The sequence below is a fragment of the Anneissia japonica genome, unplaced genomic scaffold (genome assembly GCF_011630105.1).
Source record: "Anneissia japonica isolate Jap-2015-1 unplaced genomic scaffold, ASM1163010v1 scaffold108273_len470852_cov203, whole genome shotgun sequence".
Lineage (NCBI taxonomy): Eukaryota > Metazoa > Echinodermata > Crinoidea > Comatulida > Comatulidae > Anneissia > Anneissia japonica.
This window is the reverse complement of record NW_022686840.1, coordinates 216945-236900: the sequence shown is the minus strand read 5'-3', so window position 1 is coordinate 236900 and position 19956 is coordinate 216945. Positions and strand designations below refer to the sequence as shown.

General features: G+C 34.3%; 2 protein-coding genes across 4 annotated transcripts in view; one reads left to right on the top strand and one right to left on the bottom strand.

Annotated features, from left to right (window-relative positions):
* LOC117117635 (protein HID1-like) overlaps nucleotides 1-14789 on the top strand; it is a 20388-nt gene extending 5599 nt beyond the window's left edge. Inside the window, exons 3-17 of one of the 2 annotated variants that reach the window (XM_033262018.1) lie at nucleotides 386-547; nucleotides 3580-3684; nucleotides 4002-4170; nucleotides 4310-4593; nucleotides 4968-5078; nucleotides 5439-5613; nucleotides 5750-5901; nucleotides 6241-6319; nucleotides 7000-7164; nucleotides 7945-8169; nucleotides 8570-8688; nucleotides 8992-9183; nucleotides 9342-9433; nucleotides 9711-9869; nucleotides 12036-14789. In XM_033262018.1, coding sequence (XP_033117909.1) covers nucleotides 386-547; nucleotides 3580-3684; nucleotides 4002-4170; nucleotides 4310-4593; nucleotides 4968-5078; nucleotides 5439-5613; nucleotides 5750-5901; nucleotides 6241-6319; nucleotides 7000-7164; nucleotides 7945-8169; nucleotides 8570-8688; nucleotides 8992-9183; nucleotides 9342-9433; nucleotides 9711-9869; nucleotides 12036-12099 — 2253 coding nt within the window. In that variant the 3' untranslated portion in view covers nucleotides 12100-14789. Of the gene's footprint in view, nucleotides 1-385; nucleotides 548-3579; nucleotides 3685-4001; nucleotides 4171-4309; nucleotides 4594-4967; nucleotides 5079-5438; nucleotides 5614-5749; nucleotides 5902-6240; nucleotides 6320-6999; nucleotides 7165-7944; nucleotides 8170-8569; nucleotides 8689-8991; nucleotides 9184-9341; nucleotides 9434-9710; nucleotides 9870-11387 lie in introns of both variants that reach the window. The other variant, XM_033262010.1, reaches the window with a different exon arrangement.
* Nucleotides 14790-16044: 1255 nt separating this feature from the next.
* LOC117117620 (glutathione hydrolase-like YwrD proenzyme) overlaps nucleotides 16045-19956 on the bottom strand; it is a 5099-nt gene continuing 1187 nt past the window's right edge. For both annotated transcript variants that reach the window (XM_033261990.1, XM_033261998.1), the window contains exons 3-9: nucleotides 19503-19656; nucleotides 18935-19141; nucleotides 18316-18556; nucleotides 18005-18176; nucleotides 17415-17574; nucleotides 16610-16780; nucleotides 16045-16391 (exon numbers count right to left, since the gene is read on the bottom strand). In XM_033261990.1, coding sequence (XP_033117881.1) covers nucleotides 16071-16391; nucleotides 16610-16780; nucleotides 17415-17574; nucleotides 18005-18176; nucleotides 18316-18556; nucleotides 18935-19141; nucleotides 19503-19656 — 1426 coding nt within the window. In that variant the 3' untranslated portion in view covers nucleotides 16045-16070. The remainder of the gene's footprint in view (nucleotides 16392-16609; nucleotides 16781-17414; nucleotides 17575-18004; nucleotides 18177-18315; nucleotides 18557-18934; nucleotides 19142-19502; nucleotides 19657-19956) is intronic.

The following is a 19956-nucleotide window of genomic DNA, read 5'->3' as shown; positions in this document are numbered from 1 at the left end:
GCTGTAAACCAAGTCATGTTTTTAATTTTTTTTTTTTTTTTTTTTTGTTTCCTTTAAATTCATGTACAGTGTTTGTTCTGTACTATCTCGAAAAATGGCCAATGCTATGGCCTTATTTTCGAGGCTACTTTTGCTAACTAAAGAGGGAGCTTCAATTCGAGATGGGCTTCTTCTCAAGATAAAGCCCATTGAGCTTCTATTTGAGGTTTTACTTTATACCAAAAAGATACACTAAATTTTTAGTTTATTATGGTATATCATTGTATTGAACCTGCAGAGATTTGTTTCCTATTCCCAGTATACACTGTTAGTGTTTTTCCATTATTTATTAGTGTTCATTACTATTGCTATTCTTTTATGTACAGTAATTTAATTTCTTTTGCAGGCTGTAGAGAAGCTAGTTGCAGCAGCAGAGTCTGGTTGTTCATCTCCTAACGATCAGCACATCGTTCTTAATTGTGTCCGACTTCTCACCAGAATATTACCGTACATCTTTGAGGATCCAGACTGGAGAGGGTTCTTCTGGTCAACATTACCTGGTCAATCAGTAAGTTTTTCAAAAAAGAGTCATGCAATAGTAGCTAAAATGATGCCTTCCACTCAACTCTTTGTAATGAGTTAATGGATGTTCGTGCCATGGCTCGACTCTTCCATTTTATTTTTGAGGGGCATTCCCACTTATTAGAAAATACAGTAGGCAGTTGTTATATCCAGTTTAGAGTCTTACTCATAATGCTAGTGCCTTGGGCCCAAATTCCGATTTTAAGTATGTATACTTTGAATTTTACCCCTAGAATTTTGTTTAATTATTGCAAATAAAATGCAGTTATGTATTTACATAAACTGTAAGGGGGTGGGCGGTATCAAAACTATTCAAAGGTGTTACAGTAGCTGCGTTAACTCCTGTCTCTTATACACATCTAGATGTGTATAAGAGACAGATGGTGTACCAAAAGTTTGAGGATTTTGTCATTGATTATCGCCATGTAAACCTTCAAAAAATAAAACTTTTATTTGAAAAAACTGGTGTTAGCCACTGTGTGTTCCCTGAATCGAAGAGATCTTTAAAATAGCATCATAGTCCCCATTTCAATTCCATTTGCACATTCTCCTTGTTAGATGTTTAACCATAGGTGTGTGTACAGTACAATAATCATTCCATTAATAAATATACTGTATGAAAAGGATTATGATAAAACATCATAATTTAATTGAAACACTGTGATCGATCCAGGATCCAGGAATTCGAAGGGGGGGGGGGGGGGGGGGCAGGGAGGGACTTACCAATGGAGAGTGCAGACCATCTCAACCCATCATGGTTGGGGCTGTGGTAGGAAAATTTATGATTATGGCACCTCTAGATGGAATTGGCACTCTCAGAACTAAATTTACTTATAAATTTTCTTTATGCTCCATTTTATTTGTAATTTTGAAAAATTTATGGGTCGGGAGTGAGGAGGGAATCGTACCCCCACTCCCTTACCCAAATTCGCCACTGGTATTTTTGTCTGTTGAAATATAATATCAGTTCATTACAACTGGTAAGGTTAGACCAAAACATACTTATCTAAAAGGTTTTAATTGGGTAATAATTATTAATTTGATATTGCTATGTGATACTGTATATTGATTTCTATGTGTCAATGTACAAAGATTTCCATCTATGCTTGAATAATATTTTGAGATCATTTGAAATTATTCAATTTCAATTAAATCTTTATTGGTCCAATGTTTTAATACATCAGGCAATCTTTGTTTATACACTGCAATATAATAACTGCAAATCATGAAATTACAAGCTGGAAATTAACACAATCACTACTCATATAGCACTTATAATATAATACTGTCAACATTATATGCTGATAAAAAAGTCTATATTAGGACAAAATTACATAAGTTTGCCCCCCCCCCCCCCCCTACATAAGTTTGCCCCCTCCCCCCCCCCAATTTATATAAGATCATTCATTGTGTATAATGAATACCACTGAATGAAATGCCTTCTGTACATCACATGGCAAATTAGAGGTAAGTTGCTGGATCTGATTTGCGGTTGGAAACATGGGAATTGCCGATATAAACAATCACCATGAAACCTCAAACTAAAGCCCTGCGCTTCTTCTTTTTTTTTGCGATCTTTTCAAAATGCCCTCTTTTCAAAATGAATGCTGTAAATTTTTGGAATTACTACTATAAAACAATAAATAGGGCCACTTTAACATCAATCTGTGTCATGCAGTTTATTAACTGGCATTAAATCACCTAAACTGCTGTAAACCAAGTCATGTTTTTAATTTTTTTTTTTTTTTTTTTTTGGTTTCCTTGAAATTCATGTACAGTGTATGTACTGTACTATCTCGAAAAATGGCCAATGCTATGGCCTTATTTTCGAGGCTACTTTTGCTAACTAAAGAGGGAGCTTCAATTCGAGATGGGCTTCTTCTCAAGATAAAGCCCATTGAGCTTCTATTTGAGGTTTTACTTTATACCAAAAAGATACACTAAATTTTTAGTTTATTATGGTATATCATTGTATTGAACCTGCAGAGATTTGTTTCCTATTCCCAGTATACACTGTTAGTGTTTTTCCATTATTTATTAGTGTTCATTACTATTGCTATTCTTTTATGTACAGTAATTTAATTTCTTTTGCAGGCTGTAGAGAAGCTAGTTGCAGCAGCAGAGTCTGGTTGTTCATCTCCTAACGATCAGCACATCGTTCTTAATTGTGTCCGACTTCTCACCAGAATATTACCGTACATTTTTGAGGATCCTGACTGGAGAGGGTTCTTCTGGTCAACATTACCTGGTCAATCAGTAAGTTTTTCAAAAACGAGTCATGCAATAGTAGCTAAAATGATGCCTTCCACTCAACTCTTTGTAATGAGTTAATGGATGTTCGTGCCATGGCTCGACTCTTCCATTTTATTTTTGAGGGGCATTCCCACTTATTAGAAAATACAGTAGGCAGTTGTTATATCCAGTTTAGAGTCTTACTCATAATGCTAGTGCCTTGGGCCCAAATTCCGATTTTAAGTATGTATACTTTGAATTTTACCCCTAGAATTTTGTTTAATTATTGCAAATAAAATGCAGTTATGTAATTATATAAACTGTAAGGGGGTGGGCGGTATCAACACTATTCAAAGGTGTTAGCTGTGTTATTTCAATGCTAGTGCCTTGGGCCCAAATTCTGATTTTAAGCTTGTATACTTTGAATTTTACCCCTAGAATTTTGTTTAATTATTGCAAATAAAATGCAGTTATGTATTTACATAAACTGTAAGGGGGTGGGCGGTATCAAAACTATTCAAAGGTGTTACAGTAGCTGCGTTAACTCAATGCTAGTGCCTTGGGCCCAAATTCTGATTTTAAATTTGTATACTTATGAATTTTTTCCCCTTGAATTTTGCTTAATTATTGCAAATAAAATTCAGTTATATAATTATATAAACTGTGAGGGAGTGGGCGGTATCAATACTATTCAAAGGTGTTAGCTTCATTAGTTCAGTAGCTGTATTACTAGTGTAAAGCTCACATCAATTATTTTCTTGTCTTTTTCTGTTTGTTTTTTGACAGAGTGATGAGGAAACGCAACCATTAGCACAGTCATTGCTTAACTCTGTGTCAGACCTTTTGTTTTGTCCGGACTTCACCGTGTCCCCTCACAAGAAACCAGGACCAGTAAGCGCATGATCGGTTTTTGTTTACTAAACAATTTTTTCTTACCAAAACATGTTTGTAGTGAAATAAAATAAAATAAATATATGAATAATTGAGGAGCACTTCTTTAAAGTAAGATCTCTCTCATGGTCATACCTGGCAATGTCAACTGATGCAAATCAGTCAATGACGACCATATGTTTTCTATGAAAGAAAACGGCTAGGAAGACAAGTAACAAGTAAGTATGTATGTATATCTTTTCACTTGTTTTTAGCACATAGTGACCCTAGTATTTTATGTGGTATATTACATAACCTTTAACCTTTATTTTGCTTAGGACAACCATGAAGATCTACAGTCAATTGATAGCTGTGAATACATTTGGGAGGCTGGTGTAGGATTTGCTAACACACCCCCACGCTATGCCCAGTATGATCTGATTCGCTGTGAACTTCTTAAGCTTCTACTTACCTGCTTCTCAGAAACCATGTATCTTCCACCTATCAGTAAGTACAGTACAAGAGAATTTGATCTTTGAACTTTCTTTTAATCTGTAAATAGATTAGGTAAAATGCTTGACAAATTTTTAAAATTCTTTGACTCATTAATTAGAGTGGTCTTCATATTTCTGTTATTTCTTCGCAGGTGATGCGCATAACCAGCCTAATCTATGGATATCTTACTTCTGTTCTGCTGAAAATCGCCATGCACTTCCCCTCTTTACATCATTACTGAACGTAGTATGCGCCTATGATCCAATCGGGTACGGGGTACCTTACAACCATCTCATGTTTGCCGACTACCGAGAACCATTGGTGGAAGTGGCGTCTCAGGTTCTGTGTGTCACATTGGACCATGAAGGGCCGCCAGCTTCACCGGTGTCGGTAGATGGAACCGGTACCGGAGCTACCGTAGAAGGGTCCCATGAGGTATGGTCTTTCTTAATTTTCTAATATTTTAATTCAAATCAATTTTTTTTAATGAAATAAAAGCTCATTTTTATATGGTTTTGTTCATATTGCAAATTATTTAAAATAGTTTTGTAATTTACAAGTGAAAAGAAATTAATGTAATAAGATATAAAAACCTACAGTACAACTGATAAAAATGATGCCTCTTCATTTTCACTGATATCATATACTATCAGTTTTTATTTGTCAAACTCAGCGGACATGGAAAAACACATGACTTGTTTGATAGATAAGATTATAGTTACGAAGGGTGAGGTTTATGGATTAAAATTGGAAAATGTGTAAACAATGTCACCACTGTTAAATTATATTACATATTTTTGTCCTTATAGAGTGGTCCAGACAACCTTTTTGTGAATTACTTATCAAGAATACATAGGGAAGAAGATTTTTGTTTCATTTTACACGGTTTAACAAGACTTCTGAACAATCCACTAATACAGGTACGCACGTGTATTTTTAGCTTTCTCCTTATAATATGACCTTTGATTGACCTATAGTATTAAAGGGCATACAATTTGGGATGCCCATATGCTCAGCTTCTTAAAAATTGCCTTAAAAACTACTAATTACTTTTTTATGAAATGGGCTAATAAATTATGCATTTGATGATGATTTCAAGAGAAGCATTACTGTAATGAATTATTTTTTGTTTTATGTGGAAATTTTCCCAGCTATAATTTAAATTGGCCTGCCTGTCATCAATGTTGGAATTAGAGTGCGCCCTGACTAATTATCATATAAATACTGCGTACATAGATAATCGTCCTTTTGGCTAAATATATACCGGCTATTTGTTTCAGACTTATTTACCTGGCTCCACAAAGAAGGTTGCATTCCATCAAGAGTTACTGGTTCTTTTCTGGAAGATGTGTGACCACAACAAGAAGTTCCTCTTCTATGTTCTCAAGAGTAGTGATGTACTGGATGTTCTTGTGCCAATCCTCTACCATTTGAATGACGCCAGAGCTGACCAGTGTAAGTTGTACACTAGAAACGAGTCGCATCACAGTTACATAACAACTTGCTTTATAATTCTATGATGAGGAATAATCACATGTAAAATATGCACTTCAAAATAATTAATCTTCATAATCTTTTTTTTTCCTTGCAGCAAGAGTTGGACTGATACACATCGGTGTGTTTATTTTACTGCTGCTGAGCGGTGAGCGGAATTTTGGCGTTCGTTTAAACAAGCCGTATAGTGTGCGAGTTCCTATGGACATTCCGGTATTTACTGGCACTCACGCAGATTTTCTTATTATTGTAAGTGTATTAAAACATTCCAGGTTATGAAAGTATTGAATTGAAAGAAACTCCAAAGAATATGATGCCAGACTGAAATACCATTAAATTCAATCATTTGGTCAATAATAGAAATAATGATTTTTGTTAATGATATTAAAATTTACAATGATAATGATAGTATTTTTAATCATTTATATTAAATGATTCATTATTTTAGCTACGCATTTAACTGAATTTAAAAAAATATTTGAACTCTAATACATTACATATTTTCTCTGATAATAATATAGAATTGTAATATATATTTTGAGTATTACTGTTCAGTATTTTCAATAATTTTAATACAATTTTTTGTAGGTATTTCATAAAATTATCACATCTGGTCATCCAAGATTACAACCTCTATTTGACTGCCTACTTACAATCATTGTCAATGGTGAGTAATGGAGGAATCTTATGTTAGAGTTGTTGGCGAAGTAATTACATTTCACAGGGTTTTAGCTGTAGAAAACTAAGTGTGGGTGATGATAAAATGAGTAAACTCATAATAATAAAGAGTGGATTATAAGGATGGGCAAGGAGGTTAATAAAGGTGGGTGGAGGGCCATGAAATTAGCTTTAGGCTAGGTGGAAAACTTGCAAGACTTGGTGGTCCTGCCCACCTTAAATACGTTCCTGGGTTAAGGCTTTCGACTAAATCTCTCGTGCCATTTTGCCTTGGAAGCGAGGCACTTTATTAACATACTGCACACAGGAGTATAAATAGGTGCTTGGTAGGATCTAGCTGGTTATGGCATGGAGCATCCACAGCAACTGAGAGTGTGTGTGCCATAAGTGTTTGATCCAATGATCGTGAGGGGGGGGGGGGTAATAATTTCCAAGCGCATAGTCGTCTTATCGTGTCCAAACACTTGCAGGATACTTTGTTTCATCTAGAGTTTCTAGCACAATAATTGTACTCATCAGATGGCATGATATATGTGCAATAAAAATATTAGTCAAAATGTGTCTTCATACTACTATAATACAAGTGTCAAAAATAATTTTTTGAGTGAGTGACTGATTGATTGATTGATTGATTGATTGATTGATTGATTTCATTGTGTCTTTCCTCAGTGTCACCGTACCTTAAGAGCCTGTCAATGGTGTCGGCAAACAAGCTTCTCCATCTTTTGGAAGCATTTTCAACGCCGTGGTTCTTGTTCTCTAATCCAGCAAATCACCATCTGGTCTTCTTTCTCTTGGAAGTGTTTAACAATATAATTCAATACCAGTTTGATGGTAAACAAATTTTACATGTCATTAAATACTACTTGATTGAATTCAAACCATAAGACTGAAAACTTACTTATTTCTTATCATATTTTATATTTAATATAATATTTAATGTTCATAAAAAAGATACTATAATCATAAGCATATTATAAAGCATTTTGCAAAGCAAATCTATAATTAAGCATGTCGTTAGTTGATCTTTTGTGTTAATATAATTTTTATATTTTGTTCAGAAACAGACCAATCACTCCTGTCTGTGTTGATTCTCGACCATAGTAAACGTTTGCTTTTTGTTATCTATTTTTTATTATTGTTATTTTCATCAATTATGGTCAATAAATGTTTCTTTAAATGGAAAAAAAAATGAATTGAATGGTAAATCTCAATTAATTTCTAAGTAATATTTAAATCAAACATTGTTTTGTTGTTATTTACTTAATATTAATCATAAAATTTCCTTTGTTATTGTGACTTTAAAATGATGTGAAAATACATCGCACTCTATTTCCTTGATAATCAGCAAGATGCTTGTGGGAACTTATAATGATGAAGAGATGAAGAGGCCCCTGCTGAATCTGCCAGCTATGGCATCTGCAGAGGGAGATTAATCACTGTAAATGAATCAGTCTATATAAACAAATAAGCATTGAAAAGCAGTAGTTGTGGCTATAATAAGACCATGATGAGAGTATAATGGTAGAGCATTTTACTTATTATATTTTATTTATATTTGTTTATGAAACTAAAAGAATAATTTATTTACCATTGATACATTTTTCTTTTCAGGAAATTCAAATTTAGTGTACACAATTATCAGGAAAAGGAATGTGTTCCACCAACTCGCTAATCTACCCACGGACCAAGTGTCCATCAGCAAAGCTCTAGTGAAGCGAGGGCGTAAAATGCAACACACACCATCCACGGAGCAAGAACCACAGACAATGGAGGGCGCTATTCCCCCTATTGATGCAGAACCAGGGACATTAAAGGCTTCTCTTGCAGCAACCCCAGGTATGTATGTAGTTTTGTAGTATGTATATATCTCAACTATTACTGAGTATGATAAATAGTAATTGAAATGATTATGAGCTTGCATTACAAGACTTGTTTCAACAAACTCAATGATATTTTAGAAAGATTAAATTATATTTTCTCTCATCTCATTCTCACAGTTTTTCTTTCTTTTAATTTGTCAATAAAATTTTCTCATCTGTCTAGATTCTTTTAGCAAACTTATCAAACATTTTGCTTATTATTATACATTGTTTTCAATAAAAATCAATCAGAAATAATGTTTGTGCATATACCTGAGGAAGGACAATTAACAATAATAATGTATACTTGTATTGTTAATAATGTATACTTGTATTGTTTATAATGTTGTTGTAAATGGTGCTCTATCTTGTCTTAGGTGTTGAGTCAATGACAGAAAAATCCAAGTTAGCAGCCCCAGGACAGCCAATGGTGGCAGCGGGCAATGCTCAGAGTATCCAGCCTACATCCAGCCAGCAGGCCTCTCTTGCCTCTCAGGTACAGCTGATTCCATTTCTAATAAATATATGTAAAGTATTAGAGTAAAATTTGTTTGTTCTCATATCAGTTGACAGCTAATCATTTCATAAATAACTGAGAGAAACTGGCGATTGGAGCGCTCATGTCGCCTCAAATCGCGCAACTAAGATTTGCTGTTTAGTTGCCAAAGGTTGATGCCATTTGAGTTGAGTCGAGTTGCAAGGGTGGCATAAGCTTAGATTTAGATGAAAGAACCCCTAATGCTTGATTCTAAAATTGTAATTGTCAAAAATTATAATAATATTGTTATTAAATCCATAGGCTGCTCCAGTAAGTGATACAGAAAGTTCAGTGGCTGATGATAGCAAAACGTCTCCTTTAAAAGGAGGCTCAACAGTAGCTGCAACCTTAGCGTCTATGAGCCTAGATGAAGGTCACCCCAGAAGGGCGCCCTCGGTTACAAGTACAACAAGTGGTACAACGCAGGGAGATTGGAAACCTTCAACAGATTGGGTAGGATTGGTTTTTTATTTCATTATTAATTGCAAGTAAAACAGAATTGCAAGTAAAAAATGTAAACTGTTTTTCGCTGCCCACGTGACACACAATGCTCGCACAATGGCTGGGCCAGTACACAAAATGAATTAATCATATTTTCTGTCTCTTTGTAGGTACAAACATGGAAACAGAAACTGCCTCTTCAGACCATAATGAGATTACTTCAAGTTCTTGTCCCTCAAGTTGAGAAAATCTGCATCGATAAGTAAGATCTTAAAAATTTTATTTTTATATATATTATATTAAATTATCTACTAGACCTGATGATGCCTGCATTGATTACAACAGATAGTAGGAATTGCAGATACTTATTTTCATGCACACTTATTATCTAAGCCAACCTGTACCAATTTTGGACAACTTTTACCCAATTAGGACAATTCATTATTTTGCTTGTTACAATATACTGTATATAAATCAAATCAACAAAGTTCGACACTGTCTCTGACTCTTTCTAATGTAATTTGATTATTTTTCTACAGGGGATTGACAGATGAAAGTGAAATCTTGAAATTTCTTCAGCATGGTACATTAGTTGGTTTACTTCCAGTGCCGCATCCCATACTTATTCGTAAATATCAGGCCAACAGCGGAACGCAGATGTGGTTCAGGACTTACATGTGGGGCATCATATACTTGAGGTTAGTATCAAAATGCAACATATTTTGTAAATTCAAACAGCAGACAAAGTGCAACAAGGCTTCATAAGCATAGTCTAGAAGTTGGGGAAGGGTTGGTGGGGTATGGGAAATCATGTACTTATGCCAAGATTTTCTTTACTCCTTACATGATATAAAAAAACATACATTTTAACGATAAGTAATAAGTAGAAGTGGTTTGGCGCAGTCGGAACGGTTGGATTCCCAACCTCAAGGTCGGGGTTTCAATCCCCGCACTGTGCATTTCACTTGTGTTGCTGGGCAAGGCACTTTATCTGCATTGCTTCTCTCCATCCAGGAGTATAAATAGGTACCTGGTAGGGTTAAATGCCAAAATGCACTGATGTAGCTGCTGCAACTTTATGTAATACTTCTTCAGGGAGCTTGAGTTTGTGTTCCATAGGCTTTTAATCCAATGACCGTGGGTAGTAATGTGAAACGCTTAGAGGCCTTGTTGGCGTTAAGCGCTATATAAATCAATTAACGTTTTTCACAGTTTATCATATGTGTGTTTTACAAAGATGTTTCCTCAGTCTTCTGTACAGTGGTAAGAATATACAGAAAGGGAGACACCTAAACTGCGCAAACACTATCAGAAAATGTTTTTTTAGACTTTGTCCATACTATTAGGTTTTTTGTGATAATTATATAGGATTTGCCCATATATGATGTCATGTCACATCCATATATGGACAAGTCACAGATATTTATTATATAAAATTGAGTGTGTTGACAGACTTCCAGACTTAGCAGAAATTGTTTGATCAAATATATATCTGAAAATGATTCAGCTTCAGAGATATCTGATCAAATTAATTTTCTGCTGGAAAATGATCTATTTCAAATGACATGTCAAATTTAACAGAAGTCTAACCTTGCTCCTAAGAACACACAAGAACATAAAACAACTATAATACTCAAACAAGCATTAGATTTTTTATAAATGGCCTTTGTGCTCTTATAGGTCAATTATAATTTACAATTTAAGGACATAAGGTCAATAGTTATCATAATTTACCTTAAAGTGCATTATTGACCTTTATGCACTTAAAAATAAAGACTAAATAACGACCCCCCATTAGTATTAGCATCAATGTATTTTTTAAAATCAGACAGCGACGTTAGTCTAACCTTGCTCCAAAGAACACACAAGAACATAAAACAACTATAATACTCAAACAAGCATTAGATTTTTTATAAATGGCCTTTGTGCTCTTATAGGTCAAATATAATTTACATTTTAAGGACAAAAGGTCAATAGTTATAATTTACCTTAAAGTGCATTATTGACCTTTATGCACTTAAAAATAAAGACTAAATGTATAACATAGGTTGAGAAAAATATTACTTACTCTAATTACAATACTAATACTACTGTACTAATTAAAACTAAAATAATAAAGATTTAATGGATAGCAGTGCAGTAAAATTGCTATAGTGTGTTATTCATGGTGTAATCCTAACATCTAATGTCTGAGTATCCAATCGTCTCTTTTCTAGGAACGTGGATCCGCCAATTTGGTATGACACTGGCGTGAAGCTCTTCGAAGTACAAAGAGTCAAAGATATTAGCTAAAGCAAGATGTATTTTATTGTTTCTAATTAAATCGATTCATTTTTTTATGGACAGCATTAAAATGGTTTTTCTCTATCAATTTTTTAATGTTTGCACAAACAATGTGTAAATATGTGGTGAACAGCAGGTGTAAATCATGAGTTTCGATTGAAGGAGTCTGTTGTAAGGTTGAAAAAACTTGAATTGTCTCTGAAGATCCAAAATTGTCCAAAAATATCACCAACATTTCTTTTTACAATATGGTGGTGAAATTTTTGCTGCTTTTAATAACAATTTTGTTTTTAAATATTTAATTTCTTGGTATTCTCAAACTTTTTTGATTTAATGCCGGATAGAATGTCCGGTACAATGCTATTCAAGTTTATGATATGAATTGCAATTTTTTTATGACAATTTTTTTTTTTATGGATTGAATATTTGATATTAAAAGATTGTAAATGATTTTTTATTAAAATAAAATCTGGCTAGATGGATTATGTAATATATATGTCAAATGTATGCTCAAATGATGTGTTGAATTTAGTTTTTTTTTTCTCATCTTTTGTATTCGTATCTTGCTTAATGACGTTAAGGAACCTGGAGCCCCCGATCTGGTTTGATACGGACGTGAAACTTTTTGAAATTCAACGGGTGTAAAGGTTTTTTCTTGTTTTCATGCATGGTTAAACATCCTTCATTTTTACTACTAGATTTTAAAAGTAGTGACAATATTTCACCCACATTTCATCTATTAATCTGTGTTATATTCTTAGTAGTTACCCCATGTTTACCCGAGCAATACTTTCCCTGTTAAAATTACTTGCATATTCCACAAACTGTAGAAATTTAGTGCATTTTTTATTTGATCCCTCTAAATTTTAGTTAAATTAGTTAAATAATGTTGTAATATGGAACCAATTTTGTCAACTGAAATGCATGTATTGCGTAAAAATATAAGTGCAATATCTCATAATTAAGAGGTTTGTCACAAGTTGTACATTCTCCATCTATTTTAAATTAAATGTTATTCATTCTATCAATAGTTTTAAGTAAGATAATCTCGGAAAATAATTTTTAAAATTAGAATAACACTATTAAAACCATGGATTCTGTTCATATTTAACAAGTAAATCATACAATTCTATTTTGCTTGGTTATCCAATAATTAATTCACACAAAGTTATGAAGCAATTGAATTTAATTGTTTATAATAATTATCAAGTATTTAGTTATTGATTTTGTATATGTATATGTTGCATTAACTAAAAATACCTTTATTTATTATTTGTTATTATGTACCAATTTTATTTGATATCTATTTGTGTGAAATGTGAAGTAGTCTTGCATGTTCGTTACCTGGAGTCTATTTTGTATATACTTAAATAAACCCCTCAAAAATTATAGAACCATTCCAAGGGCACTGTATACTATGATATTAAACTATTACATATTAAATCACCACATATACAATCTCATTCTCTTTTCGCTATGTTAGCAAAAATGAAACCTGTTGACAGATCCGAGGGCTTCAGTGCATGTAAGACAGGTGGACAAATTTTGGTATCACCTGTCACTCCATACTACCTTCGTGGGCCATAAATTTCCTTTAGTGCCCCCCTCCATCTATGAGCTAATTTTCCCTAGTATCTGCTCTCGCCCTCTCTCTGTCTGCCCCATATTTGCATGTTTTCAGTGTTCATCAGTGAGTAATTGTATACAGCAATTGTTAGCCTTGTGTGTAAAGTTCCATTTCATAAAAATCCTTGCTGTCTTCTATCACTAAAGTATTTTGTAATAGTATTCAGTGAATTACCAACACAAGTCTACAGTAAGAATTACAGATATAGGTATTAAAACATGTAGATTGTGAATGTATTTATTGTTTATGGAGTGCAATCTAATGGATGCGCTTCATGAGTAAAATAAAAGTTATTTATTCATTAATAATAAATATGAATAATTTCTTGGTTAAATCACAGTATCTTGATCATTTTTATTGTGATTGGAGAATGTTATTTTAATTATATATTATTTCTTTTATATTCTTACTGCTGTTTTTTTAACTAGTGTTCTGGTTTCTCCAATATATATTTTTTCACATACTGTATTTAGTTATAATTAACATTACAATCATGAACTTGAGGGACCAAATAATTATTGTTTACTTTTGTCATACATTACGGGGTTTTTAACACAAAATACAGACTTCAGGATTTGTTTATTCTAGCCGTTTTTTGCTATCCATTAGGCATTAATAATTTAATGATTATTAACGACATTGATGCCTAACATAATCCAGTTTTTTTTTGATAGATAATAATTAACTACATTAACTTTATTCATTTTTAAATAAAATGATGATGTAACATTATTCTTGCTGCTCAATGCTGTGTATATGATAAGTTGGATTGTTAGAACAAGATTTTTTTTATACCTTGTTTCGCAATGTGTCATACCAGGAATGTAATTCATTATTAGCAAAGAACTTAAATAGCAGAAGAATGAGCTGTTCCGCGTATTTGCATTAAAATTGATGGAACATTGGCCCTCCCGTGAGCGGGGTAAAATTTGACCATTTGACTGAGTGGAGAAACTACATGAAACAAACGAACCAGCATCTTTACTACTGAATTGATGTATAGCGCCACCGTGCGGATGGGGTAAAATTGCTCTCCGTGTACCCACAATGCATTTCGAACGGATGTTCCACTATATTGGGAAGCTGCTCTATTCTGCTATATTTATTGTCTTTGCCATTAGGCACTACATGTGTCTGAGACATGCCAAAAAACCTATCACATCTCATGATCAGTATTGATTTATCATGTGGCTAGTATTGACATATCTTGTCACTGAACACTTAAATTGTTGCATTATGAATAATTTTATTTTTAGTATTAATGGAGTAAATTGCATGGCTAAATTGGACATACTTCTATATTTTTAACAGACCGCAAAACTATTTCCTGTTTGTTCAAAGCATACACTGTGATACTGCCTAAGAGTATACTTGTGCTGGGGCAGATCCTTGAATTTTCTGCCAGGTGTCAGTCGGGTACCTATGTTTTAAATGGGAAGGGTTGGTGATGTTTGGCCCCCTTATTTTGCGGGGAGGGGTCCAAGGGGCTAAGTTTCTTGAATGCTCAAGACTTAGCCATATTTATCGCATATCTAAACAATTTTGCGCTTGATTTGTTTTCTGCTGCTCAAGGATTTAACCATTATTATTCTCACTTGATTTTCTATTTTCTGCTGCTGCTGGGGGTTGAATCTCCCCTTTACTACCTCCTGGATCCCCACCATTGTTGTGTATATGTACAGGGTAAAATATTATGTTCATTTTACAAGAGCTGTTTTTGCAATTCCTGTCTAACACCTGCTAATTGTATTGACATTGGCAATTCTTACATTAAAGATGTGCTGTCTGTTTTTAAGATAAAAAATAATGTTGCTTTATGTATTCAACTAGGTTCGGTGGCGAATTCAAGGAAAGCCGAGCCCGCCTGGGGCCTCCTCCTAAATTTATAAAAATTATTTTAAAAAATGGAGAAAAACTTAAAATTACAATCATACTTAAGCCCGAGAGTGCCATTTCCGGCCCTAAAGACTTGCCATAATCATAAATTTCCTTTCCTCTGCCCCAACCATGGTGGGGCCGAGGGAGGGGCAGAGGAGGACCCTCTATCTGTGATCTGCAAGTCCATCCCTAGGCCCGCTCTATTTTGAATACCTGGATCCGCCACTGAGGTAATTACATTTCAATTGAAAATTAGTAGAAAACTGTTTTTCTTGCCAATAACAAATGCGTGAATAATATGTAAATCTTTGCCTAGACCCTTAAATTGCCAGGTAATCAATTTAGTATTTCCGTAATTATAAATTAGCTGTAAAACTGAATTCTTTTAATCTTAATGATATCTTCTGTTTTAATTCACTACCGGCAGTATATCTGAGATATAGGAGAGCTATTTCGGATATTTGTATAGAGAATTTATTGCATCTCCCATCTATGTTTTCCCCTTAGAACTAGTAACAGTTGATGTACAAAATTGAAAATAAATCTTAATTTGATTGAATATTTTCTCTCGCAGTTGTTATTCATGTGTACCATGTATATTTTTCTGATAACCATCTATTAGTCTGTTTGGCAGAGGGTTCAACGTTGATAAACATGTGGTGCTTATGCAACACACAACAATGACAACAGATATTTAGAAATGACAAAGTTTTGGTATGAAAGTACTGTATATAGAGGATGTTGTTTAGGGGCCAGTATTTTACAGTATCATTAGCTTTTAAGCATCATCATTTGATAAAACTATGTATCCATTGTATCTTTCGAGTACTGTACTGTACAGGGTTATCCCAATGATTTAGTTCATATCAGCCAATAATACGGAATGATATGAAGATAAAATACTCAATGACGCTGTAAGTCAAAAATAATATACTGTAGTGAAATTTATTCATATAAATATTCCAAATTACATGAAATAATTAACATTTATATAGTACTGTACATTCAATCAAATTGATTAATAATCTTTGGAAGATTTTGTATGTCCATGGTAGCTTTATAGTAGCATGTTGATGATAAAATTATATAATATATATTTAGAAATATTTCACTAGTATCCAATTGCTGCTCCATCTCCCCTGGGATCAGAACCACCCCAGAGGACAACATCAGAATTCCTCTCCGCATCGTCAGCCCACCAGTTGCCAATAGTAATAACTTGCCCACGTCCAAAAATACTTCTCCCAGAACCTTTGACTGGCCCCTGCAAATCATGACCCATTGACTCTAACTCCTTGATAACCGATTCTGGTATTCCATCTTCAATGGCTACTGCTCCAACAGCGCCCTCATGTCCAGGTCCGATACAGAAGCGGGGTTGATCCAAAGCATGCTGAGGGTCCATATTGAATTCTGACATATTCAATAACACCTGTAGAATCGAAACACACTTAAATTTACCAGACTGATACAAAACATATACACAGCGTATACATGTGAAACAATATACCAAAGCCACAACAATTATAATCTCTGTCCATAACAAATATACCTATGAATTTCCCATATATAGGCATGATATGATATTATAATGCCCATATATGGGCAGCTTATACTCAAAACCTTGACAAAAAAGGGGACTACACTTACTTGTACATGGCCCTGTGGTTGCATGAATCCTCCCATCACTCCATAGCTCATTAAGAGGTCACCAGTCTTGGCATCAGTTACCATGGCAGGTATGATTGTATGGTAAGGTCGTTTGCCCGGAGCTAGTGCATTAGGATGGTCAGGATTCAGGGAGAAATTAGCACCACGATTCTAAAAAAGAAAAGTGTACAGTAGTAGAATTTTCCATAGTAAAAGGCCAAAAATGAAACTCTTTATGTCCTCTCAAGCGTGACCAAACCAAAATATTTAAAATCTAAGCTCGGCTTTGTTTTTTTAGCAGAAATTGTACTTCATTACTATGCAGAATCCCAAAATCATAATAACATAGGGATGAATAAGACTTCAGGAATTTTTTGTAGCCTTGTAGATTTGAACATCCAAGGAGCTGAATAAAGTAATAATAATTTGGCATTTATATAGCACTCTTTACCAGAGTCTCGCATCGCTTTTGCCCTATTCATAGGATACAGAATCTGCTCTACAGGGAGTATTCCCAGTTATGCGTGTAATCAGCACTACTCATTCCGAATCATTCACCTCCTACCAGATGAAGAGAGGCAAATGCAGATAAATTGTCTTGCCCAAGGACACAAGCAGTGTGACAAGCATCGGTCTCAAACCCCTGACCTTCTGATTGAAAGTCCAACACCTGGCACACTGTATTGGCCAACAAGTTTACATGGAGGCCCCAATGTATTTTTAATGCCCGAATCAAATCGACAAGCAGAGTGCAGATATCAATTCTTCAGCTGATGTAATGCGTGTCAGGCAAAAGTATACTAACCTGTAATGTGAATCCACAGCCAGCAGGGACTAAACCAGTTCCAAATCCCATGTAATTACTATTAATAAAAGAACAAGCATTTCCACTGCCATCAACTACGGAGAAGTATACTGTATCGCTGCTGGAAAATGGACCTCCATGTTGTATACTGTCATTTCGTCTAAAAAGAAAAAAGTGTGTCTACTGATAAGTATGATAAGAACTACATAATATATTAAATAATATATATACTACATACATTTTGATTCATCTTTCGGAAAAACAATCATCAGGCTTTTCACCCACTGTTGTGTGAAGCCCTCCTCCAGTATTTTCCATCTTTTTCTGTTCATTGCTGCTCTTGCCCAGTTTGGCGTGATGTCGTCCCTCCACTTATTTTTTGTCTCCTTTTCCTGGGTTCTTGGTTGCCAATTTGTTAATTTCTTGGTCTTTTATTCATGAAAGGTATCCTGCCCATCTCCTCTATATTGTCCGATTATTTTTCTTATCTTGGTGTGTCTCACTGTATCCCTTAGTGAGAGATGTAGCATTTTCCTTTTGAAAATGCACTATGCAAAATGTATGAACATGATTTTAGTCCTAAAGCTTACCTTTTAGAATGAATAATGTTGCATCTTTGTTTAGCATAGCCTTTGCTGAGGAGTTGACTGATAGGAACATTCACTATACCAGGATCGGCACAATACCACAGACTGTCAGCAAAAGCTAGACGCAGTGCCTCAATTAATGTGTGCAAATACTGTGCTGAGTTGTGACCCATTTCTAAAAAAAATTATATGAAAAGTGAATAAACAGATTAGACCGTTAGTAGAATTTAAACCTAAAAATTGATTCTAATAATTGATTCATTGCTTTGAATTGACAGTACTTGTAATTTTCTTTGTAATCCCTTATTAGGTACCTGCAAGTTTAAATTGTTCTAGTATGTTGAGTGCAATGAGGGCTGTTATTCCTTGACCATTTGGTGGAATCTCCCAAACCCGTTGACCTTTGTAGTCCACGTAGATTGGTTCAACTATTGTACTTATATGGTGTGAAAGATCCTCCAATGACAGCAATCCTCCATTCTCCCTCACTACACTCACAATGGCCTCTGCAATTCTTCCTTCATAAAATCCACTCTTTCCTTTATTGCTTATCTCCTGTATTTTAACAATAACAAATGAATTCAAGTGGTCAAGCAGTGAGGCAAGTCTGTAAACACATAGGCTATGTTAGGACACGATGAGTTGTGCTAGACCACTAATCAAATGGTGTGAACTTGTGCGCATTGCACTGAATGGCAACATTAATGCACAATCATTAGTGTATGATAATCTACTAACAAGAGATTATAGTATGATACGGAGTTATGACTGCCATGCATAAATGATTTTGAACCCAGGCCAGAATTTTGACCCAATCACAAGCAAGCCTAATTATGCTTAATACACTGTCCCTTGAACTTAATATATATAGTATTTACATGTAGCTAAAATCATTCCAATTGAATTCTGAAAGACAAATTTAATTTCATTCACCTTAAAAGTCTGTGCAAGAAATGGCATTTTCATGATTTGTCCGGCTTTTGGTGGTTTTCCGTCAATTAACAGATCTTTTCCGTGTTTGTTTCCTTCCCTTAGTAACTTTTCAGATTCCCTCTTCCAGTAGTACGCTGCTATTGGATGCAATGGGAATCCATTTTCGGCAAGCCGAGTTGCTGGTTTTAGAATCTCTGCCATTGATAACTGTAAAATGGTTAAAAATGATTGTATTTGATTAATAAATGGAGCAAAAGCTTAGTGGTCAAGGTTCCCCCTTCAAATTCCAGCATAAATATCTTTAAAAAGAGAGACAACCTTAGGTAAAGTGACTTGCCTATTGAACAAGCGAACAGCAAAGTGAGGGACAAGGATCACTGAAGAAATTCATCAGGGTTTCACTCATTCAATAAAATTCTTTCTTTATAAATATTAAAATGTTTAGTTCACTTACATTTCGCTCCCACACTGGAGGGAAAACTACACAGCATACATACAATCAATGTAGTTATTCAATATTTAGTTCACACATAACTTCATTAGAATTAATGTTGGTATGTTTACTTACCTTTCCACTGCCAAATGACTCGATAGTGTCACACCATCCAGCCGCTGCTCCTGGTACGGTAACGTTGTGTGCGTGCATTGAGGGTAATGGATGACTTTCATCAAAACCTTGTTCTTTTAGCAAATCTAGAGTCAATCTTGAAGCTGCTCTGCCACTATATTAAAAACAAGACAAAAACAAAATTCTTTTTTTTTTTCTATGATGATAAGAAATCAATGGTAAATGATGTGAAGATTACAAATTATCACAATGATCAAGATAAATATTAATGGTACCACAAAAATAAATAAAATTAATCATGTTAAAACATCCAAAAAAGTTAGTGGAGGAAGTAGTTTGATATAAATTATTATGCTTGCCTTTAAATTCTGTGGTCCTGGGTTCAACCTGGATTTTTTTCTTAGGATTATTAAACTTTACTCTGTAAGCCTCACAATAAAGTGCATTGTTACAC